The sequence below is a fragment of the Rhipicephalus microplus genome, chromosome 6 (assembly GCF_043290135.1).
Source record: "Rhipicephalus microplus isolate Deutch F79 chromosome 6, USDA_Rmic, whole genome shotgun sequence".
Lineage (NCBI taxonomy): Eukaryota > Metazoa > Arthropoda > Arachnida > Ixodida > Ixodidae > Rhipicephalus > Rhipicephalus microplus.
In genome coordinates, this window is record NC_134705.1 from 71,915,379 (window position 1) to 71,940,140 (window position 24,762).

General features: G+C 45.9%; 1 protein-coding gene and 1 pseudogene across 3 annotated transcripts in view; one reads left to right on the top strand and one right to left on the bottom strand.

Moving 5' to 3' along the window:
- The first annotated feature begins 4,673 nt into the window (after window positions 1-4,673).
- The window catches only part of LOC142764802 (uncharacterized), a 38,506-nt gene continuing 18,417 nt past the window's right edge, over window positions 4,674-24,762 (top strand). For 2 of the 3 annotated variants that reach the window (XM_075865334.1, XM_075865335.1), the window contains exons 1-3: window positions 4,674-4,826; window positions 6,172-6,323; window positions 23,245-23,321. In XM_075865334.1, coding sequence (XP_075721449.1) covers window positions 4,710-4,826; window positions 6,172-6,323; window positions 23,245-23,321 — 346 coding nt within the window. In that variant the 5' untranslated portion in view covers window positions 4,674-4,709. The remainder of the gene's footprint in view (window positions 4,827-6,171; window positions 6,324-23,244; window positions 23,322-24,762) is intronic. The other variant, XM_075865336.1, reaches the window with a different exon arrangement.
- Window positions 16,286-19,759, bottom strand: LOC142764801 (uncharacterized; annotated as a pseudogene).

A 24,762-nucleotide genomic window follows, 5' to 3' on the forward strand; every position in this document is an offset into this window, starting at 1 on the left:
CGTACTTTTCCGAAAGGCTGCAAAGCAGGGACGACCGCGTCATTGGGTACGTATGGCGGCAACTTGTACAAACTCACGAACATACTTGGTAAGCCGACAACTTTCTTTGAACTTTTTTCTTCTGAAGAACGAAACTTTCATTAACCATAAGCTTGGTGGCTTGTCCCGGTGTCCTCGTTGCTACCAAGAACTTCAAAGCGCCGAGGTGTTGCAGGAACAACACCCCTTCGCTACCGGTCGTCTCTTCGAGACACTCGATGATTTCATCGACGGAGACCGTGCCTTCAGGAACGGTAAACGTGAAACAATGTTTTTTTGGCGGGGTGCCTACTGGCCTCGACAACATCCTCGCAGGGGCCCCAGGGGTCGGTGACTTCTCGGCCGAAGTCCCGGGGAACATGAATGCAGGTGAGACGCCGCCGAAACACTGGACATACGCGTCGTCGAGATCTTTACCATCACTAACCTTGCGAGAAGGTCGAACTTCACACATTGCGAGTGAACTACTGCTGCCGTTAGTTTAAAAATTGAGCGCTGCCTTAGCTTGAGATTAGTATACACCTAGAAGTTTTATTGTGAAACGGAAAACTTTTAATTGACACGAAAGTATATTGTTCACCCTTTCAAGCTATGTACGATGCTCGTTACTTGACTTTCTACGTGCCCTAAAACTGTAAGTTATGCTTGGTATTTATATGAATATTTTGAAAATTAATATTCAAATTGAGATATTTCGTACAATTATGATAATTTCTATTAGGCTTATTCGTCATTGCATAATTATCAGTGATGTGAAGACTCCAAGGTGGCTAATGTTTGGACTGAATGAAACGTCATTATTGGAAATTGTGGTGTTCGAATTGTTACGCTCAGAACATCCATAGTCAAAACAAGGACGGCGGTTTGCTGAGAGCACAGCAAGCAACAATTTACGCACGTGATAGCTTATAGAGAAGGGTAAGCAAGGTCGCTATGCCGGGCAACCATATACAGGATCCGGGCAGCAGTGACTAATCAGTGTGAGTGGTCGGGTATAATCTTCACAGCAGCACATGAACCTATACCATGCACCACGCAGGCTGCCCAATCCAAACAGTGCAAATGCGCCACAAGCTCCACTCAGCTCGGCACACAGTGCTACCTACGGAGGCAAAACATCCTGTCATACCTCCTCAGTCTCATGACCTCGCTAGTAGACTTGCCCGTAAAAAGGAGGTATCACTCCGTAGGGTTCACGTTAGTGTACCTGTGAATCATTCAGCCCGCGTGTGGTGAGGCTACACCAACCAAGCAACAGAACCTCTCCATGCCGGTGTGAGTACCTGGCCTCAACGCCCTTTTATGGACAAACCCTGGGCTTCAAGTGGCTCACCGATGTCGTCTGTGGCACGTGGGACTCCAGCACATAGACCGCCTGGCTTCCAGAGTTAAATTTACGGACGAACCAGAAATCCCTCTTAAACTTCACAAAGCAAACGCAGCTGCACAAATTATATATTATTTATTGACGTCGTAAGGCCATTTGCACAGTAAGAAATAGGGCTGGCCGCTAATTCTTTGCAGTCTGATTTCACGCAAATCCACATCTGTTGTAAGAGAATACAGTCAGTCTAAGAACACTTTTTCCACAGTATACTTTTATGTTGACGACACAGCACGTAAAGGCGCTGATTGCTCGCGAGAGAGTGAGCAAGCGCGCACGTCTGCGATGCCACCACGCCGTAAGTTCACAGTTGCTGCTCGTGGTAAGCTCGTGCAAACTCCGCGCGCCCCCTCATGCCTTTTGATGCTCGTAAAAAAGGTGGAGGGGAGGAAGTTTTTTTTTTGGCTTGAGCCTGCGCTCTCATGATGATAAAGAAGGGCCGGCATGATTATCTCTGCTGCAGCTGCATTTGTGGCCGGCGTTTTCACGATATTAACCGCAGGTAGAATGTACAATACAATGAGAAATCTTATGTACGGACTTTATATGGGACAAGGCAGCGGCGGTCCAGACCTTTCGAGGCTGCCTATATCTTTGTGATCGCAATAAAATAGTAATAAAAGAGAAGCTATAGAGACCATACGTATTGTTTGATATACACTTATACACGACATAAGGAATAAGTACGTTCATTACCAACAAGTTATATCCAAAGAAACATTCAGATCAATTATAGACAGTTCTGTAAATCTGTATAGATTGGAAAAACTAGCAAGACTGTTCTGACTTGTTTGTTGGAATAGGGGCATGATCAAACTAGTTGGCGAATATAGGCTAGTTTTTTACGAAGTCTGTTGCTCAATGGTCCGCAAGGTTCGCTAGTAGGCTTCCGCGAGTCTTTCGCAATAGCTTTCTTATAATATACTTATTTGCCTGTGATTGATTTTAATCTAAAGAGGAAATGTGGCAAATGTAGCCATACCAAATTATTCGGAATATCTGCCCTAAACATACTAATTGCTTCACTTCGCGAACAAAACTGGTGGTAAAGAGTTCGTAGTACCTGTATTTCTGCATTTCCTAAGCACGATCAATGTAGTCATACTAGTATGTCGAGTAGTTTTCTCTACAGAGATATCACGATTTTATTGTTGCTGACCATTTGCTTGAACGATCTCTGTCCTCGCGAGTGAAGCTATACACAGTTGATTCGCCTTCTCCAGCACCCTGACCGAATATCTCGCAGCTCTTACATTCAATCACGCTAGACGTGAGGCCCTCTACATGAGAGATCATAGGGTAGAACTTCTGACGTACGTGTACACTCGAATTTCACAACTGCAGACTGGATTGTATCTTCTCATTGTTGTCAAGGTGATTACAGAAATGGAAATAAGGCCTGCAGCAGAAAGGTTGTTATTCTTGAGTTTACTTCGAGTAGGCACCTTGTATAAGGCCTTTAGTGCACGCGTGGTGATGTGAAGTGAAAGCACTGATGGCGTCTTAAGCAATTAGGGTACACTTAGGCAACGTTCACCTACACACTTCATCTCATAGTCCCTGGTAGCGTACATGAAAAGTAGTATGAATGCAGTTCCGTGCGGGGCAACGTTTTTTTTTGGACTACCTGTGGGTTGGAGAGCCTGACGAAACCCTCAATAATGGGCACTACTAGCACACCGAGAATGTTACTGACAACATAGCGCAAAATAGACACTAGCGGCAATTCGTTACACAACACACAGTTATGAGGTGATTCATTACCAAGAGGTACTGACAACACAATCTCTCGTTGTATCAATAATAAATTAGTCAATTCATTAAGCAACAGAAAGTTATGAAGCGATTCATTAAGAAGGAGTACCTATAACATCATACCCCGTCCATATCAACAATATTTGGCTTCTCTGACGATTACTCTGATGTGCACGCTTTTTTCCCCAAAGTCACGTTCAGCCTTCGCATCTGGGTTCCCGAATGATGGCGTTAGCTTTTGGCTCAAGCTGGCTCGAATGCAGACGACAACGGGACCTCCAAGCACACTGGAAAACAACACTGCGATGGTGCACTTGTTGGGGTTGCTGGCTGTTGTGACATGGCACTATTTTGCTGGTTCAATTGAGAGCCTTCTCCCGGACAACGTTAACTTGATGTGTACCAATTTCGACAAGCAATGACTATAGTGTATGAAGAACGCGATTCGCAGGTCGTAACATGAATAAGATCAATTCACTGGGCGTTAGTAACAAAATTCTTCCTTGAAGTGCAACGTGACGTATGTCAGGGTACAGCTAGCTGCATGTGATTCTCGAGTATGTGCCATAGGCTATGTTAGCGCATATGGTGAAAATCTTATCGCGTAAGCATTAGCACCATTCAGGCATTGTACATGGCAGAGACATACTCACAATAGAAATACTACAGTGCTTTATGGAGCTTTGTAATGATACCTTGACAAGCATACAATTCAGAAAGTAATGGTTGCAGACTTGACTGTCTTATTTAGTAATATTGTAAAAAACAGAAGACATGCACGCCTATGATTACAAAGCCTGTTTTCAATCGTTAAGAATACTTATAGGTATTGATTGATATGTAAAGTTAAGCGTCACAAAACCACCATATGATTATGACAAACGCCGTAGTGGAGGGCTCCAGAAATTTCGACCACCTGGGGTGCTTTACGTGCATATTATCACGTCGTAGCGTGCAATGCGTGGCAATAGAATCGACGCGTCTGTTCTAACCTGAGTGCTGAAGTAATGTTGAATCATGAGCTACCCTTCACACGCCAGTGTACTCGGCGGGCTCGGTATTTCCACGATGAGCACTCAACTTAAGTAACACAAGATCGTCGATACACAAACTAAAGATTTGCGCAAAGCCAAAATATGGAATCGACTCATGAACGCGCACGGCATCACGTAAGATTGGTCTGAATATTTAGTTTGCACATTTTAACCAATGCGGCACGCTGCCACAGCCTGCGCACTGAAAAAAATCTTTTTTTTTCTAATTTTCAAATTTTATTTCACTGTGCTTTTATTTCAAAAATGCCCCTTGCTATGGCCACCATTCTAAGCGGTGCGCATTACAGCCTATTTGTATGGCTGATGCGCATTCGTGACGTTAGCATATAACTGCGAAGCTATTGTACGCAGTATTTATTTTTATCTACGTTATTGTCTGCTTGAAAAAGGTGACACATATATAATTGAACACAATGTTTTCTTTTTCTGTAATACTAAAGGTATCGAGGGTATCCAGAATATACATTCCTTAGAAAATGCGCATGGTACATGTTCCGCAAAAGCTTTTCAGCGAAATGTTGACTCCGATCATCGTGTTCATGATGGCTTTGTTTCAAGCCACCGAGAGCGTTACTCTTGAAGACCTTGAGAACGTAAGCTTTTTACTTTGTGATAAGCCGTTCCATAGAAAACCACCAGCCTAATGCTTACATATAGATATTTTGTAAAAATATGACACCTAACTTTTTGGTCGGTATAAACAATAGAATGGCTCCTTACTGTTAACACATTTTGAAGGGATCACCCCTACATAATTTACACCTAGGTTGTTTTTTCGCTATTTAAGCGTGGCTCATCCGAGACGGCTGATGTTATAACTGCTTCCTCTACGAAGACTCAGAAAATTGCGATATAATACGCACATACAGGTTGGAATTTTGGCGCAATATTGCTCACTTCTAAGCATATTTTAGGGTGTAGATTAATTTATTGTGGCACATAACAACTCATTTGATCAAAGCCAAATGAACATTAAAAGGAAAAAATATAACAGTTATCATTATGTAAAATAAGGGTTATGTAGAATGTGACATGCAGCTTAAACTAGAGAAATTGTTACATTGAAATATGCCGTATAATTTTCTACAAGTGCTGAACTGGTGGTACTAATGAAGGACTGTATACTGTAAAACCATCCCGTTTTCTACCTTATCCATTCTATTTTAATCATATTACTTACACCTCTATATTAAAACTAAGAATATAAAATTCCTGGAAATCAAATTGCACTTTTTAACTCAATTGTAGTCATGATAAAGTTCTTCTATTTAATGAATGTACGAGCAACTGTTCAAGTATTGAGGCACTGGAAAAAGTCTTTTCAATAAAAAAATTCTATGGATGCTTACATCCAGCAGCAGCTACTTAATGTTGTGCCATTGAAATCCTCCTCACGACGCCCGAATAGAACGCCGGCATCCGAAATAAATAAAAAGCCAACGTGTGATAATGTAAAATACTGAAAGCTTTTTTGCCAGTTATGCAACTGCCACTCGAACAACTGCTCTGACAACTGCTCTGAACTCTTCTGAAACTTCGCACGATTGTGTATTTGTCCGTTTGACTTAGCTGCATGTGGCATCACTTCCTATGACAAGGGCGAGGGCAGGCAAGGTGCCAATTTGGCTCGCTGTGTCTTTATGCACCTCTGCTACGAAACTACAATACGCACTTCTTTTGAACTGAATTCACTTAACGTGTTTTTCAAGGTTTCTGAATATATTATTGTGCTTAGAAAGAAGCAACTTTTGTAACGGCACTCACTGAGAGTCTGATACTCTGTTGCTTTTTTTTTTCTTTTACGTGCCTGACGTGTAATGCTTGTGGCCTCTTTCTAAGTGATTGCGTTCGACAGTTTGTTTTTTGTAAACTTGAATTACGCAGATGTTTATCACAGTTCACTCTTTTGTTAAACAAGTCCTGAAATTTTTTAACTAGTTTCTGAATACAAAAGAAAAAATATGGACTCGCTACAGAAGCATGGACTTGGGTTCGAAGGAACACAAGTTGAGGTGCATATACGCAGATGTCAGGCGGCAAGGTGGTCGCCACTACTTGTACGCACAGCACTACGAAGTTCAAGGTCAGTGGTACGTATCCGTAAATTTTAGAGTTTACACATCTTGCTGACCTATATTTTTCACTTCATTTCCTTGGTGTGGTACAAGTGTTTCTAGGTCGGTCCAGGTAGGTATAACAAGAGAAAGAAAGAAGACCACATCCTTATAGCTATATAGCGTATTCGGGTGGAATGTTACATAAAGGGAGGGGTATATTTTCACCTTTAGGCCCATTCTTCAATGCACACTGGGTATCTAATAAGTGACGAGAAGTTTGTTGTGACTGAAGCACTAAAGTACTGACTCGTTGAGATGAAATTCTTAGATACGTCATCAAAACAAAAGCTTGGTGGGTGTCTGGTGGTGTGAAAATGAGCGATGCAAAAATAAATTATCATGCGTTACGTCACAATATGAACTCGTGATGACGCCCCAGATATAAACTTGACTTTGATGTCTCATCACATGGCCTCACCTGCTGACGTCATCTCAAATCATTGTCGTTTGGTAAACGGTGAGTGGTTCACGGAAGCAGTGCTGAGCGAGTTGACGAGCAGACACCTTGCAGTTCCTCGTATCCAAAATAGAATTAGAAACCTTGCTAGGCTCAGAAATAACCCAGACCGGGAGTGCTAGGGTTAGTACGTTGACAGAAAAAAATAAAGACAGATTTTTCTTACGAGTTATCAGTTCTTGAGCGACGCCATCAGTTGTTTTACTGCATTTTCGTGTTTTCGCAATAACAGCTGTCATGCACGTCTCCTCACATATACCACTTTTACGCAGCTATAAAATATTAAGTGATCTAAAGGCTCTTGCTAAATTCTGCATGAGTTCACTGTGGTGACGCCGTTGACTTAGTTGCTCCTTGTTATCGCAGCATCATTGGCTTACCTGTGCAATCGCCACGAGCTCTCCCTATGCACATTGATTAGTAAGCTTTATACATTTTGCGGTTTCTGAAAAAAAATCTCGAACATCTGCAGTTGACAGATGAAAATGAGAAAAAGTCAAGTAGACGAGAATATAACTTGCCTCACGCAGGAATTCAACCGGTTATATGCGTATTTGAAGGTCTCAGGTTAGGTGTCTCTCGGTGGCAAGTTGTCTTTTCGTGTACTTTAATTTCTTCACAATTAAATCGCAATTATAATGTACTAAACCTTTACAATAAATATCCTCTTTCTATTGAAATTTCTCCACCATAGTAATGGTGAAATCTACCATTCCTGTGGTGGAATGGTGGATTATGCTAAAACTGCTGCTTGGGTGAGTCGGTTTGCGATCATTTAGACAGATATATCAGCGCAAAAAAAAAAAGACGGAACATTTCGAGAGGAAACACACACACACACACACCCACACACACACACACACCACACGCGCACGCACACACACACACACACACACATACATACATACATACACACACACAAACACACACACACACACAAAAGCAGCGCTGTGTGTGGGTGTTTTTTCTCTAAAAGTTCTGTCTTTTTTTTTGCGCTGATATATGTCTGGATTATGCTGCTGTAATGTTGGTGGCACATGGTGTATGCTGGCGTACGGTGGATGCTAGAAATGATGGAATGCTGGAACGCAAAACCGCTCTATAGCATCATAACCATGAGGACGAGCAGCTACGAGAAATAATTCTATAGAATACCACGCAAAAAGCAGCCGTTAAAGACCACCCGCATCTTTTTACGAGGGAAAATCGAGTTAATGCGTCAAAGATTGGGGGGGGGGGGGGGGTGTCGCATGAATATTCCGTAAATGGGCATGCTTTGGGAATGCCTAATTGCTATTTCATGTTTATTATTCATATTCACTGAATGAAGCAGAATTGTTGCCTCTAACGAGTGGTGGGCCGCCGATGTAGTGCCCCACTACTGGTTGAAGGTACTAGTGTGTCTATCGCATCTACTGGAGTCAAGCAAAGCCTCACGTCAATTGGCTCGCAGCGAAAAAAAGCGCAGTTCGCTCCCGCCGCAGTGGTTCGCGGCGAGCTTCCAGGAAATTTTCGCTCTGATCGCAGCGGCAGGAACGATTTTTGGCCGAGACCCCTCGAAATAGGGCTGGTCCGGCCAAGCTGTCGAAATAGAGTCGACGTGTTTGTTTTGGTAATGACCGATGCTGTGCATTTTGAAATGAATTAAGACTGGAAAGTGTTTTTAAATGACGAAACAAGGGGACCCTTTGTGACTATTCATAGTAACTTCGTGATATCATTATGCACATATTATTACATTACATTCGTGTCTGTCTCAATGAGTGCTGGCAAGAAGTTGCCGCTCCAGTCGTAGAGCTAAAATCGCGGACCGTTCGCGGTCCATGTGAAACGAAACCACTATTAGCGGCGTTTGTGAACATAGCGATTGGAACGAACAGAACGATTTTTTTTTTCGCTGCAATCGCGGCATGTGAAACAGCCTTAAAGAAGCCCGCGACTGAATTTTCAACACGCGATCCAGTGTCTAGTGAATGGTTGTGCAGCGGGAGTAGTCGGTTCCTGCTAGCAGACTCTTCTTGCGTCGGCCATGCGAGGCGAGGGGGGAAGGTGAGTGACGGATGGCACGAGACGCGAACATGCGCAGTGGGGAGAGGGGGGGGGGTGGACGGCGTTCCAACGCCACATTTGCGACTAGCTGTAGCTATAATGTGCTCTGCATTTCTAAAGAAACATGCGACAACCAGGATTCGAACGAGCATCCTTCGGGTCTCTAATCAAACACTCTTACCACTGCGCCATGCTGACAAGTGTATTATCGTCCCGTAGAGTGACTAGTCAACTTACAAATGGACCGTTCAACCTAAGTCTTGCAAGTCGCATACTTCAACAGGCAGATTCTGCACCTGCCACTGAAATTTGCTCCTTTATTAAACACAAAGAACTGATGCTGGTAATGATTGCCACTGCACTAATTGAAACAGCGCCTTTTTTCACATTCACAACTACAAAGAACATTCACAGCATATCAAGGGAGAAAATTATTAAAAGATCGGTGAAGCGTCCTCCCGTCCATTCATTCATTCATTCATTCATTCATTCATCTATCGGTCTGCCTGCCTGCCTGCCTGCCTGCCTGTCTGTCTGTCTGTCTGTCTGTCTGTCTGTCTGTCTGTCTGTCTTCGTCTGCTCGTCCGTCCTTCTGTTTGTCCGTCCACTATCTGTATCTCTTTCCGTCCGTCCACTCAAATCAGAGTAGAGCATGCATCGTTCGGACGGATGAATGTTTTGCCAAACTCTTCATTCACTCTGCGTATATGCCGTGAATTTCCAATTATAAAAGTGCCATGGACCTCCTAGAAGCGTCACCTATACGAAAACCACTAACGCCACCTAGCGATATTATTTTTAAAGATGGATGGATGGATGGATGGATGTGGCTATACCCTTTAGATTGGGTGGCAGCTAACGTCACTTAGCAGTAATACTTAGTGGACTAACCATTAAATTTATCTTTTTTTTCTTTAAATAGTGAGGTTGAGGATTCGTACTTTGCAGTGAAGGGTTTGATTTTCACTCCTGCCTTGACTTTAGCCACCAATCAGATAACCTCCTTTTAGTAAGGTATATTTTTCCCTCCGTGTCCCTAAACCCCCAGTGCTTTGAAAAACTCTGCGCCCTCATCCTTAACGATAGGGTGAAGCCCTTTACAGAACATTATCAAGTGCTCGGCAGTTTCCTCCTCCTTTCCACATACCCTGCATACCGTGTCTACCCCTTCGTATTTGGCCCGGTATGTCTTGGTTCGCAATACTCTCGCCCTGGCCTCAAACAACAGAGAACTACCGCGAGTATTATCATAGATCCTTTCCTTGGCAATTTCCTGCTTGAATGTTCGATAGATCTCCAGTGCAGAGTTCTTAATCATGCCAATTCTCCACATGTCAGTCTCCGTTTCCTTCACTTTCTTCGTAATCGACAGTTCTTTTTGGTTTGGCCACCTGCTGTTTTCTAATTATTTACCTGTCAATTTCTTGGTTCGCTTCCTCCATTTTGTATTGACATTATTCATATACAAGTAGCTGAAATCCTTCCTAGCCCAACGATCCTCGCCCATTTCTCTCAATCGCTTATCAAATTCTATCTTGCTGCTAGCTTCCCTGCCCTCAAATGATGTCCATCCCATATCACTTTGTACTCCCTGATTTGGTGTATTCCCGTGAGCTCCTAAAGCAAGCCTATTTATTCCACGTTGCTTAATTTCTATTCTTGCTTGAACTTTTGATCTCCTGCACAATACAGCATTGCCGAACGTCAGCCCAGGAACCATGACCCCTTTCCATATTCCTCTCACAACAGCATACATATTGTAATTCCACAGTGCCCTAATCTTCATCACAGCTGCATTCCTGTTACCTTTAGTCATCACGTATATTTCGTGTTCCCCTAGGTACTCGGTCCCATTGCTTATCCATACACCCAGATATTTGTATTTATCTGTTATCTCTAGCGTGACCTCCTGTATTCTAAGCTCACTATCTTCGTTATCATTAAAAATCATGACTGCTGATTTTTTCTTACTGAATCTAAAATCTAACCTATCTCCCTCATTACCGCAGATGCCCATCAATCTCTGCAAATCTTCTTTGTTGTCGGTCGTTAGCACTATATCATATGCGTACATTAATGATGGTAGCGCGTGATCAATGAGTTTTGCTTGTTTGACTAAAGAGAGGTTAAAGCCAAGTCCTGTTCTCTCTAATTTGGCCTAAAATCTTTGTTGGTACATGATAAATAACAAGGGTGACAGTAGACACCCCTGCCTAAGTCCCCGTTTCACCTCTGTGGGGTTGTATATGTGTTTTTCCCACTTTAAACTACCTTGTTACTTTTATAGATTTCCTTTAAAAAATTAGTGACTCCATCTTCCACACCCAGTGTGTCTAGTATTCCCCACAAGTCCTCTTAAACCGTGATCATACGTTCCCTTGATATCCAAAAATGCTAGCCACAGGGGTCTGAGTTGCCTTTCTGCTATTTCGATGCCCTGCGTTAGTGAGAACAGATTGTCTTTCAACCTCCTGTGTTTCCGAAACCCATTCTGCAGTTCCCCCAGCACTCCCTCATTCTCTATCCATGCTTGCAGTCTTTCCTTTATAATCTGCATCGCCAGCCTGTAGACTACTGATGTCACTGTTATAGGACGGTAGTTGTTTATGTCGTCTTTGTCCTCCTTTCCTTTATAGATCATGCTCATCCTGCTAAGTTTCCATCCGTCATTGACTTCACCATCGATTATTGTTCTGCTCACTGCCACTCTCAAAGTCTGTTTAGACTTCTGACCCAATGTCTTTATCAGCATGATTGTAATACCATCTGGGCCTGTTTATGTACTACTTGGACTCAGGTGACTGCAGTTGAAGTAGTACATCAACACGTGGCGCTGCAGCTGGATGGATGGATGGATAGATGGATATGATTGTACCTTTTAGATTGGGCGGTGGCTAGCGCCACCAAGCCGTAATACTTAATGAACTAAAAAATTCCGCCATATCCACGAAGTGAATGATGATGAATGGGCGAAGCTCCGGAGGTAAACCTGGTAAACCATGAATCCTCTGTAAATTTTGCCCACTCGATTTTATTGCATCGCTCCCCCTAGCGTACGTCGCCCCACTAAATCGAACGATTGCCTTCAACCAATGACACGCGCCGTATGTGACATCATTCCTATTTTATAAGATCTCGCGTCTTTCATCAACTACAAGTACCGCTTTCTGGTTTATAACATCTTGCATCTTTTCATCATCAGCTACAAGTACCACCATCTAGTAAACACTACAAGAACTAAACGAGAGGTGGCTACATACAGGAGACGGTACCGCCATCTAGTGAACACTGCAAGAACTAAACTAGAGGTGGCTACATACAGGGGACGGTACCGCCATCTAGTGAACACTGCAAGAACTAAACTAGAGGTGGCCACATACAGGCTACAGGGGACGCACAGCCCACGCCCTAAGGAGCTTCGCCCCTAAAACTATATTTTGAAACGGGTTGTTGAACAAGCAGGAGTTGACTCGGCGAAGGAGAGCTTTGTTAAGCGCAAGGGCTAACTGAACGCAAGCCTGCGATCACAGCAAGTCTTCTTCCTTTTCTATACTCGAGCTCCATGCCCACTGCCCTCGTTACAATTACCCCCGGCCGATGAGGGAGCCATCCTGGCGACCTAAGGACAGGTTTACACAGAAGGGTCATGGTATGGCTTGAGCCGAGAGATGTGTACGATTTCTTTTTCCCGATGGCGCTTGTCCGGAGATGCATCCAGCGGTTCGACAAAGTAGTACAGGGGATGTTTGGCGTACAACTCGATAAGGGCCATGGTACTTGGACGAAAGCTTGTGAGAGAGTCCTGGAGGAGTAGAAGGAATCCATAACCACACAAGTGAGTTCGGAGCAAAGCTCATATGCGTGGTTGACGCGTTGTGGCGATGTTTTTGGCGCGTCTGGTCATGTGACGTGAACAAACGAGCAAGCTTCCGACATTCTTGAGCGTGTGCTGCTGCTCGAAAAACGGTAGTCATCTCTGAAGGGTCCGGTCGATAAGGTAGAATGGTATCAATTGTTGATGATGGCTCGCGTCCATAAAGAAGGAAGAAAGGCGAAAATCCAGTGGTGCTTTGCGTTGCAGTGTTGTAAGCATATGTCAGAAAAAGGAGTATGCTATCCCAATTTGACTGGTCGGATGAAGCGTACTTGGCCAGCATATCCCCAAGTGTACGAGTAAGACGCTTTGTCATCCCATTAGTTTGCGAGTGATAGGCTGTGGTAGTGCGGTGTATGATGCGACACTCACTCAACAACGCTTTGATGGCATCGGAGAGAACAACGCGGCCACGGTCGCTTAGTAACTCCCGAGGTGCTCCATGCCGTAAAACCAGGTTTTTCTGTACAAAACATGCAACGTCTTTTGCGGTAGCAGAAGGTAACGCAGCTGTTTCAGCGTACCGCGTTAGGTGGTCGATAGCGATAATGAACCAGCGGTTGCTACTCGAAGTCTAGGGAAGCGGGCCGTAAAGGTCAATTCCGACACAATTGAAAGCTCGTGTTGGACATGGCAACGGCTGCAAAGGACCTGTGGCATGTTGAGCGGGCATTCTGCCTCGCTGGCACGTAAGGCAAGACCTTACGTAACGGCGAACGAAACGGTACATACCGCGCCAGTAGTACCGCAGCTGCAAGCGGGTGTATGTTTTTAACACCCCAGCGTGGCCACATTGCGGATCATCGTGAAACGTGGCACAGATGTCAGAGCGCAGATGTCGGGGGATGACGAGCAACCACTTATGGCCGATCGAGCTGCAGTTTCGTCGGTAAAGCAGGTTATCCCGAATAGCGAAGTGTCCTGCTCGACGGCGAAGCGTCCTGGAAACTGGAGTGGGCGTCCGGTCTGAGAGAAAGTCCAAAAGAGAAGAAATCCAAGCATCTTTGCGTTGCTCAGAAGGCATGTCCGAAATGCTGATGGCCAAGGCAGCACTAGTGGAGATAGGCGAGCCGACAGGCTCTGAAGCCAATGGCGAACGTGACAGAGCATTGGCGTCGGAATGCTTCCGGCCAGAACGGTAGATAACACGGATATCGAACTCCTGTAACCGCAATGCCCAACGAGCGAGCCGACCATTAGGATCTTTTAGTGAAGATAACCAGCAAAGCGCATGGTGGTCTGTTACAATATCAAACGGACGTCCATATAAATAAGGTCAAAATTTTCCGATTGCCCAAATAATGGCGATGCATTCCTTTTCAGTTACACTGTAATTCTTCTCGGCTTTACTGAGGGTGCCTGGCATAGGCAACGACGTACTCGTCAAAGCCCTCCTTGCGTTGGGCCAGTATGGCCCCTAGCCCGACCCCGCTAGCGTCCGTATGAAGCTCCGTTGGAGCAGACGGATCGAGATGTCGGAGTATGGGAGGCGTGGTGAGGAGCCGTCGAAGTTCCTGAAATGCATCATCACACGCCTGCGACCACGCTGACAAATCAGAACTTCCGGCAAGAAGATTGGTCAAGGGGGCGATAAAGGAGGCGAAATTGCGGACGTAGCGCCGGAAGTAAGAACATAGGCCGATAAAGCTTCGAAGCTCTTTGATGGTGGTTGGCTTTGGGAACGCCGCGACTGCATTACGTTTCGTAGGGTCCGGGAGAATGCCGTCCTTAGAAACCACATGGCCGAGAATTACAAGCTTGCGAGCGCCGAAGTGGCATTTCTTCAAGTGAAGTTGAAGTCTCGCCGTGGAAAGGCACGTGAGAACTTACTCGAGGCGGCTGAGGTGGGTCGCAAAGTCGCTTGAAAATACCACAATGCCATCCAAATTACATAGGCGCGTTTTCCATTTCAGACCTCGCAAGACGGTATCCATCATCCTTTCGAAAGTGGCGGGCGCATTGCAGAGGCCAAAGGGCATAACGGTGAATCCATATAGTCCATCCGGTGTTACAAAGACTGTCTTCGGGCGGTCACCCTCTGCCATGGGCACCTGCCAGTAGCCGGAGTGTAAATCTAACGAAGAAAAGAACTCTGCTCCTTGTAGGCAGTCCAAAGCATCATCGATGCGCGGCAGAGGGTATACGTCATTGCGCGTAATCTTGTTGAGTCGGCGGTAGTCAACGCAGAACCGGATGGATCTGTCTTTTTTCTTGACGAGAACAACCGGTGAAGCCCAGGGACTGTTGGAGGGCTCGATGATGCCACGTTTCAACATGTCGTCCACTTGTTCGTCGATGACAGGGCGTTAGGCAGATGACACACGGTACGTATATTAGAGCAAATGTCTTCACTGTAACGTAGTGATGTTAGTCGTGAAATATAGATGTGCCGAAGTGTATGTGCCCTGTTACTGGAATGGTATGAAGCCTTTGTGTTCTGTACATGCTGTAAATAAACTTTTTCTAAACACGGACGCTGCCTTAGCGGGGCTTGTTGACCGGTGTCAATACGGTGAACGACCGCAGAGGTTCGGCTTAAGCCTGACTGGTCATGATCGAATGAAGAACAAAAGCGGAGAAGAAGATTTATAATCTCTTCGCGCTGAGTTGGTGCGAGCTCAGAGTCGATGGCATCTGAGAATACGTCCAGAGCATCATTAGGCGCGTTGGTAGGAGTGACAGAACAAATTGGGAGCGAAACCGTAGAATCGGGTATAGTAGCCGTAAAAATGCACTCGTAAGGTTCGTAGCTTCCCAGGCATTCTCCACGTAGTAGGGATCAACGTTACTAGATTCTGCCAGTTCTCAAACTCCCACGGCGGCTGCCGTTGATGCGTGGCCCCGTTTCGTTTCCGCTCACCAGGCGGCGCGGCGGCCACGGTTAGCCCGTTGCTGTGCAGCAGGAAGCCAGCGGCGCGCGTTGTAAATGGCCGTTCTTTGCCTTGAAATACTCGTTCAATGCGTCTCAAATTTAAACTATCATTAGGGCCTTCTTCGAACAATCGGGTGATGCTTTATATATTACATTACATACATTACATTTCTAAATACGCATTATTTCAGCTGTTACTATTAAAGTTAACATTAATTTTGTGTTTTCGAAATAAGTATCCTGCCGTTTTTTTTCTATGAATGAGCTAAATTTCCATTTATTTAATGCCTTGCTCTGTGTATCTACTTTAAGGTTGTCAACAAGTGCATTTTTTGTGTGAATTCTTGTCATGTTGCAGCTGCTATTGTATGGGGAGGTGGGACTAGTCAAGCTGCCTTTAAGCAGCTTTAATTGCGCCATCCTTGCTACTTATGCATGTTTTGTGTTTATGTAGCAATAAACTTCACATAAATATATATTTAAATATATATATATATATATATATATATATATATATATATATATATATATATATATATATATATATATATATATGAGCGGAATGAAAAGCAAATCTATAGCGGCGAAGCTGCCCGCAAACGTGCGGCCAATGTTTGCGGATATTCGTTACTGCGAACAAAAACTGAGCAAGAAAGAGGAACTTTTATTCTTAGTGCCGCTAAATGCGTTTATTGCCGAGGCCCAAGGCACACGCACACAATGCAAATGTTCAACGGCTTCACAATAGGCGAGCTTTCTTGGTGGCGATGGCAACTTTCTCGCGGGTTTGAAGGCGTCGGTTGACATCCCTGGCGTAAAAATGCATTCGTGTCACGATGAAAAAATACAGGACCTGACACGTGAACGTGGGCTTGTGCTGGTCGCAACCCAGCCTCGTCAGATCGCCCTCATTCAACTCGTCCAAGACCTTCCAAAACAGGTCCGCACAGAGACCTTTCTCATCAAGAGAAAATCAAATAGATTCATTTACAACTCTGATGAAGTGTAGCATCTTTATGCTGGGGTGCCTAAGGCTGCCTTCCTCGAAGCTCCGGTATGTAGTTAAGTATGCATCAGAGGCAATGACAGGAGCATCTGAACTAACGTCCTGTAGACACAACTGGCACTCTTTACGCTTGATCATTTTGTGTACAACATATCCAGCTAAGTAGTACACAACACTGTCATCTGGCTAACCTCTGAAGTAGCTGTGCTCCTCACTCATTTGGTCAGGAGTAATACATGAAAATGATGTCATTTCCAGTAGCCTAGCTTCAATCTCAGTGCGCAAGTTAGCTCTTTTTGACCTGTGAGCTTCTCCAGCGGTCTTCAATGTGTCCTCCACAGAAACGAGCACAGCATTTGGTTCGCCTTGAACACTTCCACGTAGCGCTGTCTTGATGGGTGTGTACAGGCTCAACAGGCGGAAAATCTGTGTAAAATTCACGACTGTAGGGTGCGGCTCATCACCTCCAAATGAACGTGCGAGACCGAAATGCTGCTGAAAGAGAAATAACAATCATTAGAGGGAAAGTCCATTACTTCAATACATTCTAAATTAAAAGCAAAATAATTCGTGCTACCTCCAAGGGGTCCTGGTTTAGCTTGGCAGTCAACACGTACGCTGCGTCCTTGTTGAAGAGATAACTGATGATGTCTAGCGTAGACAACAACGTTACACGTAGGGGCTCCGTTGTCAGTTGAGAGACAAAAAGCTTTGTGCCTTTCTCCAATGCATTTTTTTCAGGCACATTTAAGACGTCCAGGAATTGCTTTATGATCTGAAAAAAATAATTGATTGAACAATGATGCCAATTGACGGCATACGTACTGGTGATACTAGGCTCCAGAAAGATTGGTTAAGCTGCTTGCCTGTATCTCCTTGGAATCGCGCCTGATTCCCCGGGACGGAAGCTTTATGTTGAGCGCATCGAATACGTCGTTCACCATTCTTGTAAAGGTCTCAGTGCCTTCTGAATCTTCTAAGCCAGCGACCTTGGCTTCCCTGTAGACGCGTATTCCAACAGCTGTCCCACGGCTGAAGAGCTGTACAGAAAGCATTACATTTTTCCACATGTAAGTACACAAAACAAAAAATGGCATGCTTTTACAAAAACAAACTTTACCTGAGTAGCCAGTCTGACACTCATTTTTCTTAAGTTGTCAGGGGCAACATGTGCCTCGGTGAGTTTTGGCACGACTCGGACATGTTTATTTTTCTCTGTTTCATAGAGTGTCACATAATGCCCAAAATTGATGCGAAGGTTGCCTGCCTAGAAATACCAAAATCAAACTGTTAAACTGCACTGAACATTTGCGCATGAATTTTTCTTTACCATTCCGTATGTGTGCTTCCTCAGGTGATTCCTAATACACTTGACGATGTGTGGCACATCACATATGAAGTAGATATTTTGCGATGGCTCCCAGGGATGTTCAATAAAATGGCGCGGTGCATCAAGTTTGCCTGAAACTCCAAACTGGCTCCACATATATCTGTTGTTGCCAGCCCCGCCACTGATTACAGCCAGCACTGATGCATTGTTCTTATGAAGTTCCAGAACAGCACTCATGACAAGTTCTGTAAGAACTTTCGCAGGAGCTGCTCCCTTTGTTGCAAAGCTGGCGACTGGCTGCACCCAATCTTCGAATAGTGGCACGAACATCAGTACCAATGCGTGGTCGGCAAGTTTATCTGAGTTTGGTGCTGTAACCTCGCCATAGTCCACAAAGCCGTCCATTTTGCATGGGGCCTTATTGAAGGAGACGCCCTGTTCCAACTTGACCTCGTCAAGGAGCAATACTCCTAGCCGTCTTAGATGTACTTTATCAGCGAAATGGCCTTTGATGCTGTGAAGCGCAACTTGATTAAAACCATATTTGCATGGAATGCCCTTTATTATTTGGCGAAGACGAGCCTTTGATGGCAGCGGTAGCAGTTACATGTCAGCAATCAAAGAGTAGGCTTTCGGGTTTGAGATGTGCAGTAGCAGACATGTCATGAGCCACTCGGCATCATATTGCCGACCATTTCTCGACTTCACTTTCGCTGCCATGACAGCTGTCTTAAAGGCCAACTGCTGCCTGGCTGGAAGAACGGTAAGAGTGCTGTCAATTGCTTCCTCCGTAACGGCACTCAGCTGCTTCTTCATCAAAACAAGTTCTTTCATTTTTTCTCGCCTTGAGGTCGCGCGAATTGCTCTACGTTGAAGCGACTTCAAGCAAACCCTCTGCTTTTTCCTGCAGACTTCGCGCTGCTTTGTACGCTGAACAAAAAGCTTGTTCAAGGTCCTACATTGAGCACATGTAGCGTTAAAGCTCAATACAGTGCAGGTGTTGCGTCTCCACTTTTCACCTTCTTTTTTGGCCACCAGTGATGATGCGATCTTCGGGTACTTTTCAGCAGGGCATCCCTGGCACAGCTTAAGCTTTTCAATGTACCGGATCAAACACTTCAAGTCATCAAACGAGTTCATTTCAATGCTCGGCTCCCCGGCGTAGACGCTGCGAGGCACGATTCGACCATTTGCGCAGACAGTTACTTCGAGGTTCTCCGACAGCGCCACTGACGTTTCCACACGGGGAATGTTACTTCTTATGCTAAGCTTGTACAGTAGTGCCATTTGTTCAGCAACGCCAAGAAACCAACCTTCAATCTTCTGTCCCCCTTCGGCCAAGCGAGTTAGCATGTCAAAGGTTCACTACTATCCGTCGTCCCGATGTTTTCTGCTTCGTTGTTGCTATCACCAACTGCTGAAATCAACTGCTCACCTTGTCCTTTTCGACGCTTGCTTTTTGCCGGGGAGAGTCTGCGAGCAGGAGCCTTGCGTTTCCGTGTCGGTTTCGAAAGGTAACTCGGGCAATTCGGAAACAGCCGAGGCACGGCGTCGTCTTTCAGTGCCCATTTGTCGCGCGGCATCGTTACCAGCTCACCACAAATGTTGTGCTCGAAGACTTTCGAAATGTCTTCATCGCTGAAGTGAAGGTCACAAACAGAACACGTGCTTGAAAGCTTTTTGTCCTGCCTGGGTACTGCTCGCTGCCATAGTGCAAGGCGTTCGGCGTCTCGGGGCGGCCTGAAAAACTGTCTCTTCTCACCCGAAGGTGAGAACGGAACCATACCCGCTTTTACACCCGGGCACGAAACAGCATGGCATGGTTCATACACTTGCCAGCACAGTCCACAAACATCTGCGGGTACTCGCGCAAACGTTACCAAGCACACTGCAGCGGGATGTTTACAACGGTCGTCTGGCCGTCCGTGTCTGTCGCGACTTGCCGCAACTTGTCGGGCAAACTCCGTCGCGCGCGCCCCCACGCGGAGCGCAACGGAACGGCGTCAGGCGGAGCTCCGCAGTTTGAGAACTGGCAGGATCTAGTAACGTTGGTAGGGATGACGGGATGTCCGAGGGATTGCACACATAAATGGCAGCGTGACCATTGCGAAAAATGACGACGGCAAACGAAAGCATGATATTTCGACGGCACGCAGATGGGACCGATGGCATAGACAACACAGGCGATTTCGGGGGGGAGGCACATGACACCTAGACAACAACAGCTGAGAAAGGCGCAATGTCAACGTCAGAAGCAGCAAACACTCTACACGAAGCACCATCGTCGGGGTCATAGCACGGCACAGATAACGCGAGTTCAGAACGAGCACAGTCGACCAAAGCAGAATTTGACGAAAGAAAGTCCCACCCAAGAATAACGTCATGCGAAGAACGGAATAAAACTACAAATGTGACGACGTACATCGCACCTTGAATGACCACTCGTGCAGTGCACAAAGCTGAAGGCTGAATATGATGGGACGTAGCTGTCTGCAAAAATAGGTCGGTAAGTTGTGTGGTCACTTTCTTCAAGTTTCGGCACAGTTTCTCGCTAATTACAGATACGGCAGCTCCAGTGTCAACAAGTCCGTGCACCTTAATGCCATCAATATAGAGTTTGATTTCGTTCGGGAACAGCAGTTAGGTCTTGAAATTTTCGCTGCCAACGCAGTTCTTGCCTCCGGAGCTGCGCCCGTCAGTTTTCCCCTCGCGGTGGGCTGTTGCGACGTAACATCGGAGAAATAGATCGACGACGAGGAGAAGGTGAACGGCTCGCGCCGGATGGTCGGCGAGCGGGACGTACGTCTAGAGGTGTATCGGCAGGAACAGTATATCGCGGCTGTGTGGGCAAGGTGGGCATGTAATGGTAGGCCCCTGCAATGTCGTGAGAAGGGAAGCTGCGACGACGGCAGTGACGAGCTACGTGGCCTGAGATGCCACATGAAAAACATATCGGCCGATTATCCGGAGTGCGCCATTGGCTGACGATAGGGGCACTGTTCGCTGAATAAAGTACCGTGAATGGTCGTGCAGGCGGCGTCATATAAACGTTCTGACCTGTTTCATATACAGCCGGAGACGGAACGGACAGAGAGCGGGAAGGTGGCGTCGACGAATAAACGTGGCGAGTAGCTTCGTAGATCCGGAGACGCTGGCGCACGTGGCCGAGCAACTGCGGCTGCATACGTTAGTGGTGCGGTAAGAGTTGGTGGAGCCTGAGCTGGCGGCAATGCTTCGGGAACTTGCGATTGAATGACCTGGCGAAGCGAAGGCGACAAGGGTGCCATCGGCTCGGTAGTTCTTGTGATTATAGATAGCTGCCGGGCGACCTCCTCGCGTATGAATTGCTTTATGACTGGCATCAACGCAGAGTGGTGGCGGTGTCATGGCGATAGTCGAGGGATGAGGCGTACGCGGTGTCTTGAGCAGCGCAACGTGTAGAAGCGCGCCGCCTACGCAGCTCATCATAGCTTTGGCAGAGCTGAATCTCCTCAGCGACCGTCTGGGAACTCTTCGCAGCCAGCATTTGGAATGCACCGTCGTCGATTCCTTTCATGATGTTCTTGGTCTTGCCTGCCTCGTCCAGAGTCGAATCGACGAGCTTGCAGAGAAATAGCACATCTTCGATGTAGCTCGTGAAAGTTTCATCTGCTCTCTGTACTCTGCCCCGCAAGCGCGGTTCAGCACGAAGGCGGCGGACTGCAGGACGGCCAAAGACTTCCGTGAGGGTTTTCGCCTATTTCGACCAGGTACTGAAATCACTTTGATGATTTCTGTACCATAGTTTTGCCACGTCGGTCAGGTAAAAACTCACATTTGTGAGCTTATCGGCTGCTTTCCACTTATTGATGGCGCTCACCAGTTCATACTCGGCAATCCAGTTGTCCACATCTTGGTCCTCTGTGCCACCAAATATGGGGGGGTCGCGCTGCCTGAGAGCGCCAACGCAGAAGACAGGCACAGGTGCGAGATCTGGAGTAGCAGCATGAGATGGCCCTGGATCAGTCATTGTAGGAGGTCGTTGGAGTGTGCGGCTGCGAAGTTCCAGTGTGAGGACCAGATGTACCCAGCACTTCCACCACTTGAAACGGGTTGTTGAACAAGCAGGAGTTGACTCGGTGAAGGAGAGCTTTATTTAGCGCAAGAAGACTTGCTGTGAACGCAAGCCTGCGATCACAGCAAGTCTTCTTTCTTTTCTATACTCGAGCTCCATGCCCAATGCCCTCGTTACAATTTTTTTTGTCCTACATAGTGGGGTTGAGGATTCGTACTTTGCAGTCAAGGGTTTAATTTTCACTCGCGCCTTGACTTTAGCCACCAATCAGATAACCTCCTTCTATTTATTTCTACCCGTTTAAAGTCTATTTTACCCTCCATGTTCCTAAACCCCAGTGCTTTGAAAAACTCTGTGCCATCATCCTGAACTATATGGTGAAGCCCTTTACAGAACATTATTAAGTGTTCGGCAGTTTCCTCCTCCTTTCCACATGCCCTGAATACCGTGTCTACCCCTTCGCATTTGGCCCGGTATGTCTTGGTTCGCAATATTCTCGTCCTGGCCTCAAACAATAGAGAACTACCACGAGTATTATCATAGATCCTTTCCTTGGCAATTTCCTGCTTGAATGTTGGATAGATCTCCAGTGCAGAGTTCTTAATCCTGCCAATTCTCCACATATCAGTATCAGCTTCCTACACACACACACACACACACACACACACACACATATATATATATATATATATACACACCAACCACACGTGCCACCTCAGCGCAGCAGCGTATGCTGGCTGGCTTCATTGCTGCTAGCCACACCCCCTTTGTTTCCGCAATTGGTTGCACTGAAAGAATAGGCAGAAATCCTTTGACCTCCAAACGCATCATTTTGCCCGGTAACATGAATAACGGTCGGAACGGCACTTCAAAGCAATATTTGAGATTAAATAGTTTACGTTTAGTCACTGATATTGAAAATAGGCACCTAGCGCCACTCAGAGGAGTTTAAGCAAAGGAGCCAAAAACAGGCATTTGTTGGCACTCAAACAGTATGAAAGCCTTTTTTAACCTCTAACTAATGCTCATCTTTCAAAAAGGGGGTAGTGGTAATGTAAAAGTAAAATAGGCATTCCCCTAAAATATGGTTTTTATTATTGAATGTCAAACTAATGGTTATTAGTTTTAGGCTTTCTTTGTCAGTGGATTCGTGTAGTGATAAGTCGATCATGTTTGAGGAACTTAAATTCTACCTCAGTCAGTCGTTACTAGTGTTGTGGTATGCTCATTCTAATAAGAGAACAATTTGCAGGCATAGCCAAATGTTTCATGCAAGAGCCCGTCAAAGCCCACGTATGCATCCTGTGTTGCGGATAAAAAGCAGAGATGGTAAGTTGAATATTCATTGTTGTTCGACTTCAGGTCGTGTAACCTAGGCACCATAATTTCGTAATGCTTGCAAGAATATCAAAATACAGGTGGTTGAAGATGCTCTTAAGGTATAAATATTGCACAAAACATATTACACTCATCGCGAAAAAAAATGTTCTCTCGTAGTTGGGAGAACGTACAAGAGTGAAATGAATAGCTGTGATGCAGATGCTTGGAAATCATCCTAGCCCCATACGTACCAGTAAAATGGATGCAGTGCGTTTGTAGGATCGAAGCTCCTTAGGGACGTGGGTTACTCCCGCGTCCGTCATAGTAGCCACCCCTGCTTATCCCAATGGCGACGCAGAGCGGCGAGCGCGTACAAGACGCTTGCGCTCAGCTTCCTTGGCTCGCGTCTCGTCGGTGGCGTTGGGGTGCTCGCTGCGTCCGACGTAGCCACTTGCAGTACCCCAGGTGGTCAAAATTTTCAAAGCTCTCCACTATGGCGTCTCTCATATTTATGTGGTGGTTTGTGGACGTTAAACCCCACATATCTTATCAATCGTAGTCGTGCTAGTCGTAGTAGCCCTTGGCAATGCACTGCATGTCAATAAGAACCGTGTCACAGTATACCCATGGAGAGAATGATGCTGAGAGGGACGAAGCTCCCATCCCTGCGTCCATACCTCCATGCGTCCATTCGTGCATCAGTCCGTCCGTGCGCGCGTCCATCCATCCGTCGTGCGTCCATCCGTGCATGTGTCCGTCCATGCGTGCGTCCGTGTGTTCGTGTGCTTTTTACGTGCTTCCATCTGTCCGTCTTATGCGTCCGTTTGTGCGTCCGTCTGTCCATGCCTCCGTTCGTGCGTCCGCCCCTCTTTCCTTCTGTCCATCCATCTGCTTCGTTCCACTGGTCATGATTGACCTCGTGGATATTTGGGAATTTTTTTAAAACAAGCTACACGACGCCATAGGGCGTGATTGCTGTTAAAGTGCGGCTAAAAGCCTGGCAGTATGACAGTAAGTTGGGCCAGTAGGTTTGAATTCCTGATGAACTTGTTTACAGTGATTGATTGATTTGATTGATTTGTGGGGTTTAACGTCCCAAAACCAGTATATGATTATGAGAGACGCCGTAGTGGAGGGCTCCGGAAATTTTGACCACCTGGGGTTCTTTAACGTGCGCCCAAATCTGAGCACACGGGCCTACAACATTTCCGCCTCCATCGGAAATGCAGCCGCCGCAGCCGGGAATCGAACCCGCGACCTGCGGGTCAGCAGCCGAGTACCTTAGCCACTAGACCACCGCGGCGGGGGAACTTGTTTACAGTGCAACACTGGAAACACAGACTTAGAGAAGGAGCAAAAGAGAAAGAAAAGATGGCACCGACTTTCAAGGAATTTTTATTGAAAATTTTTTTGGCACATATATACAGTAAGAGTACGAAACCGTGACGTG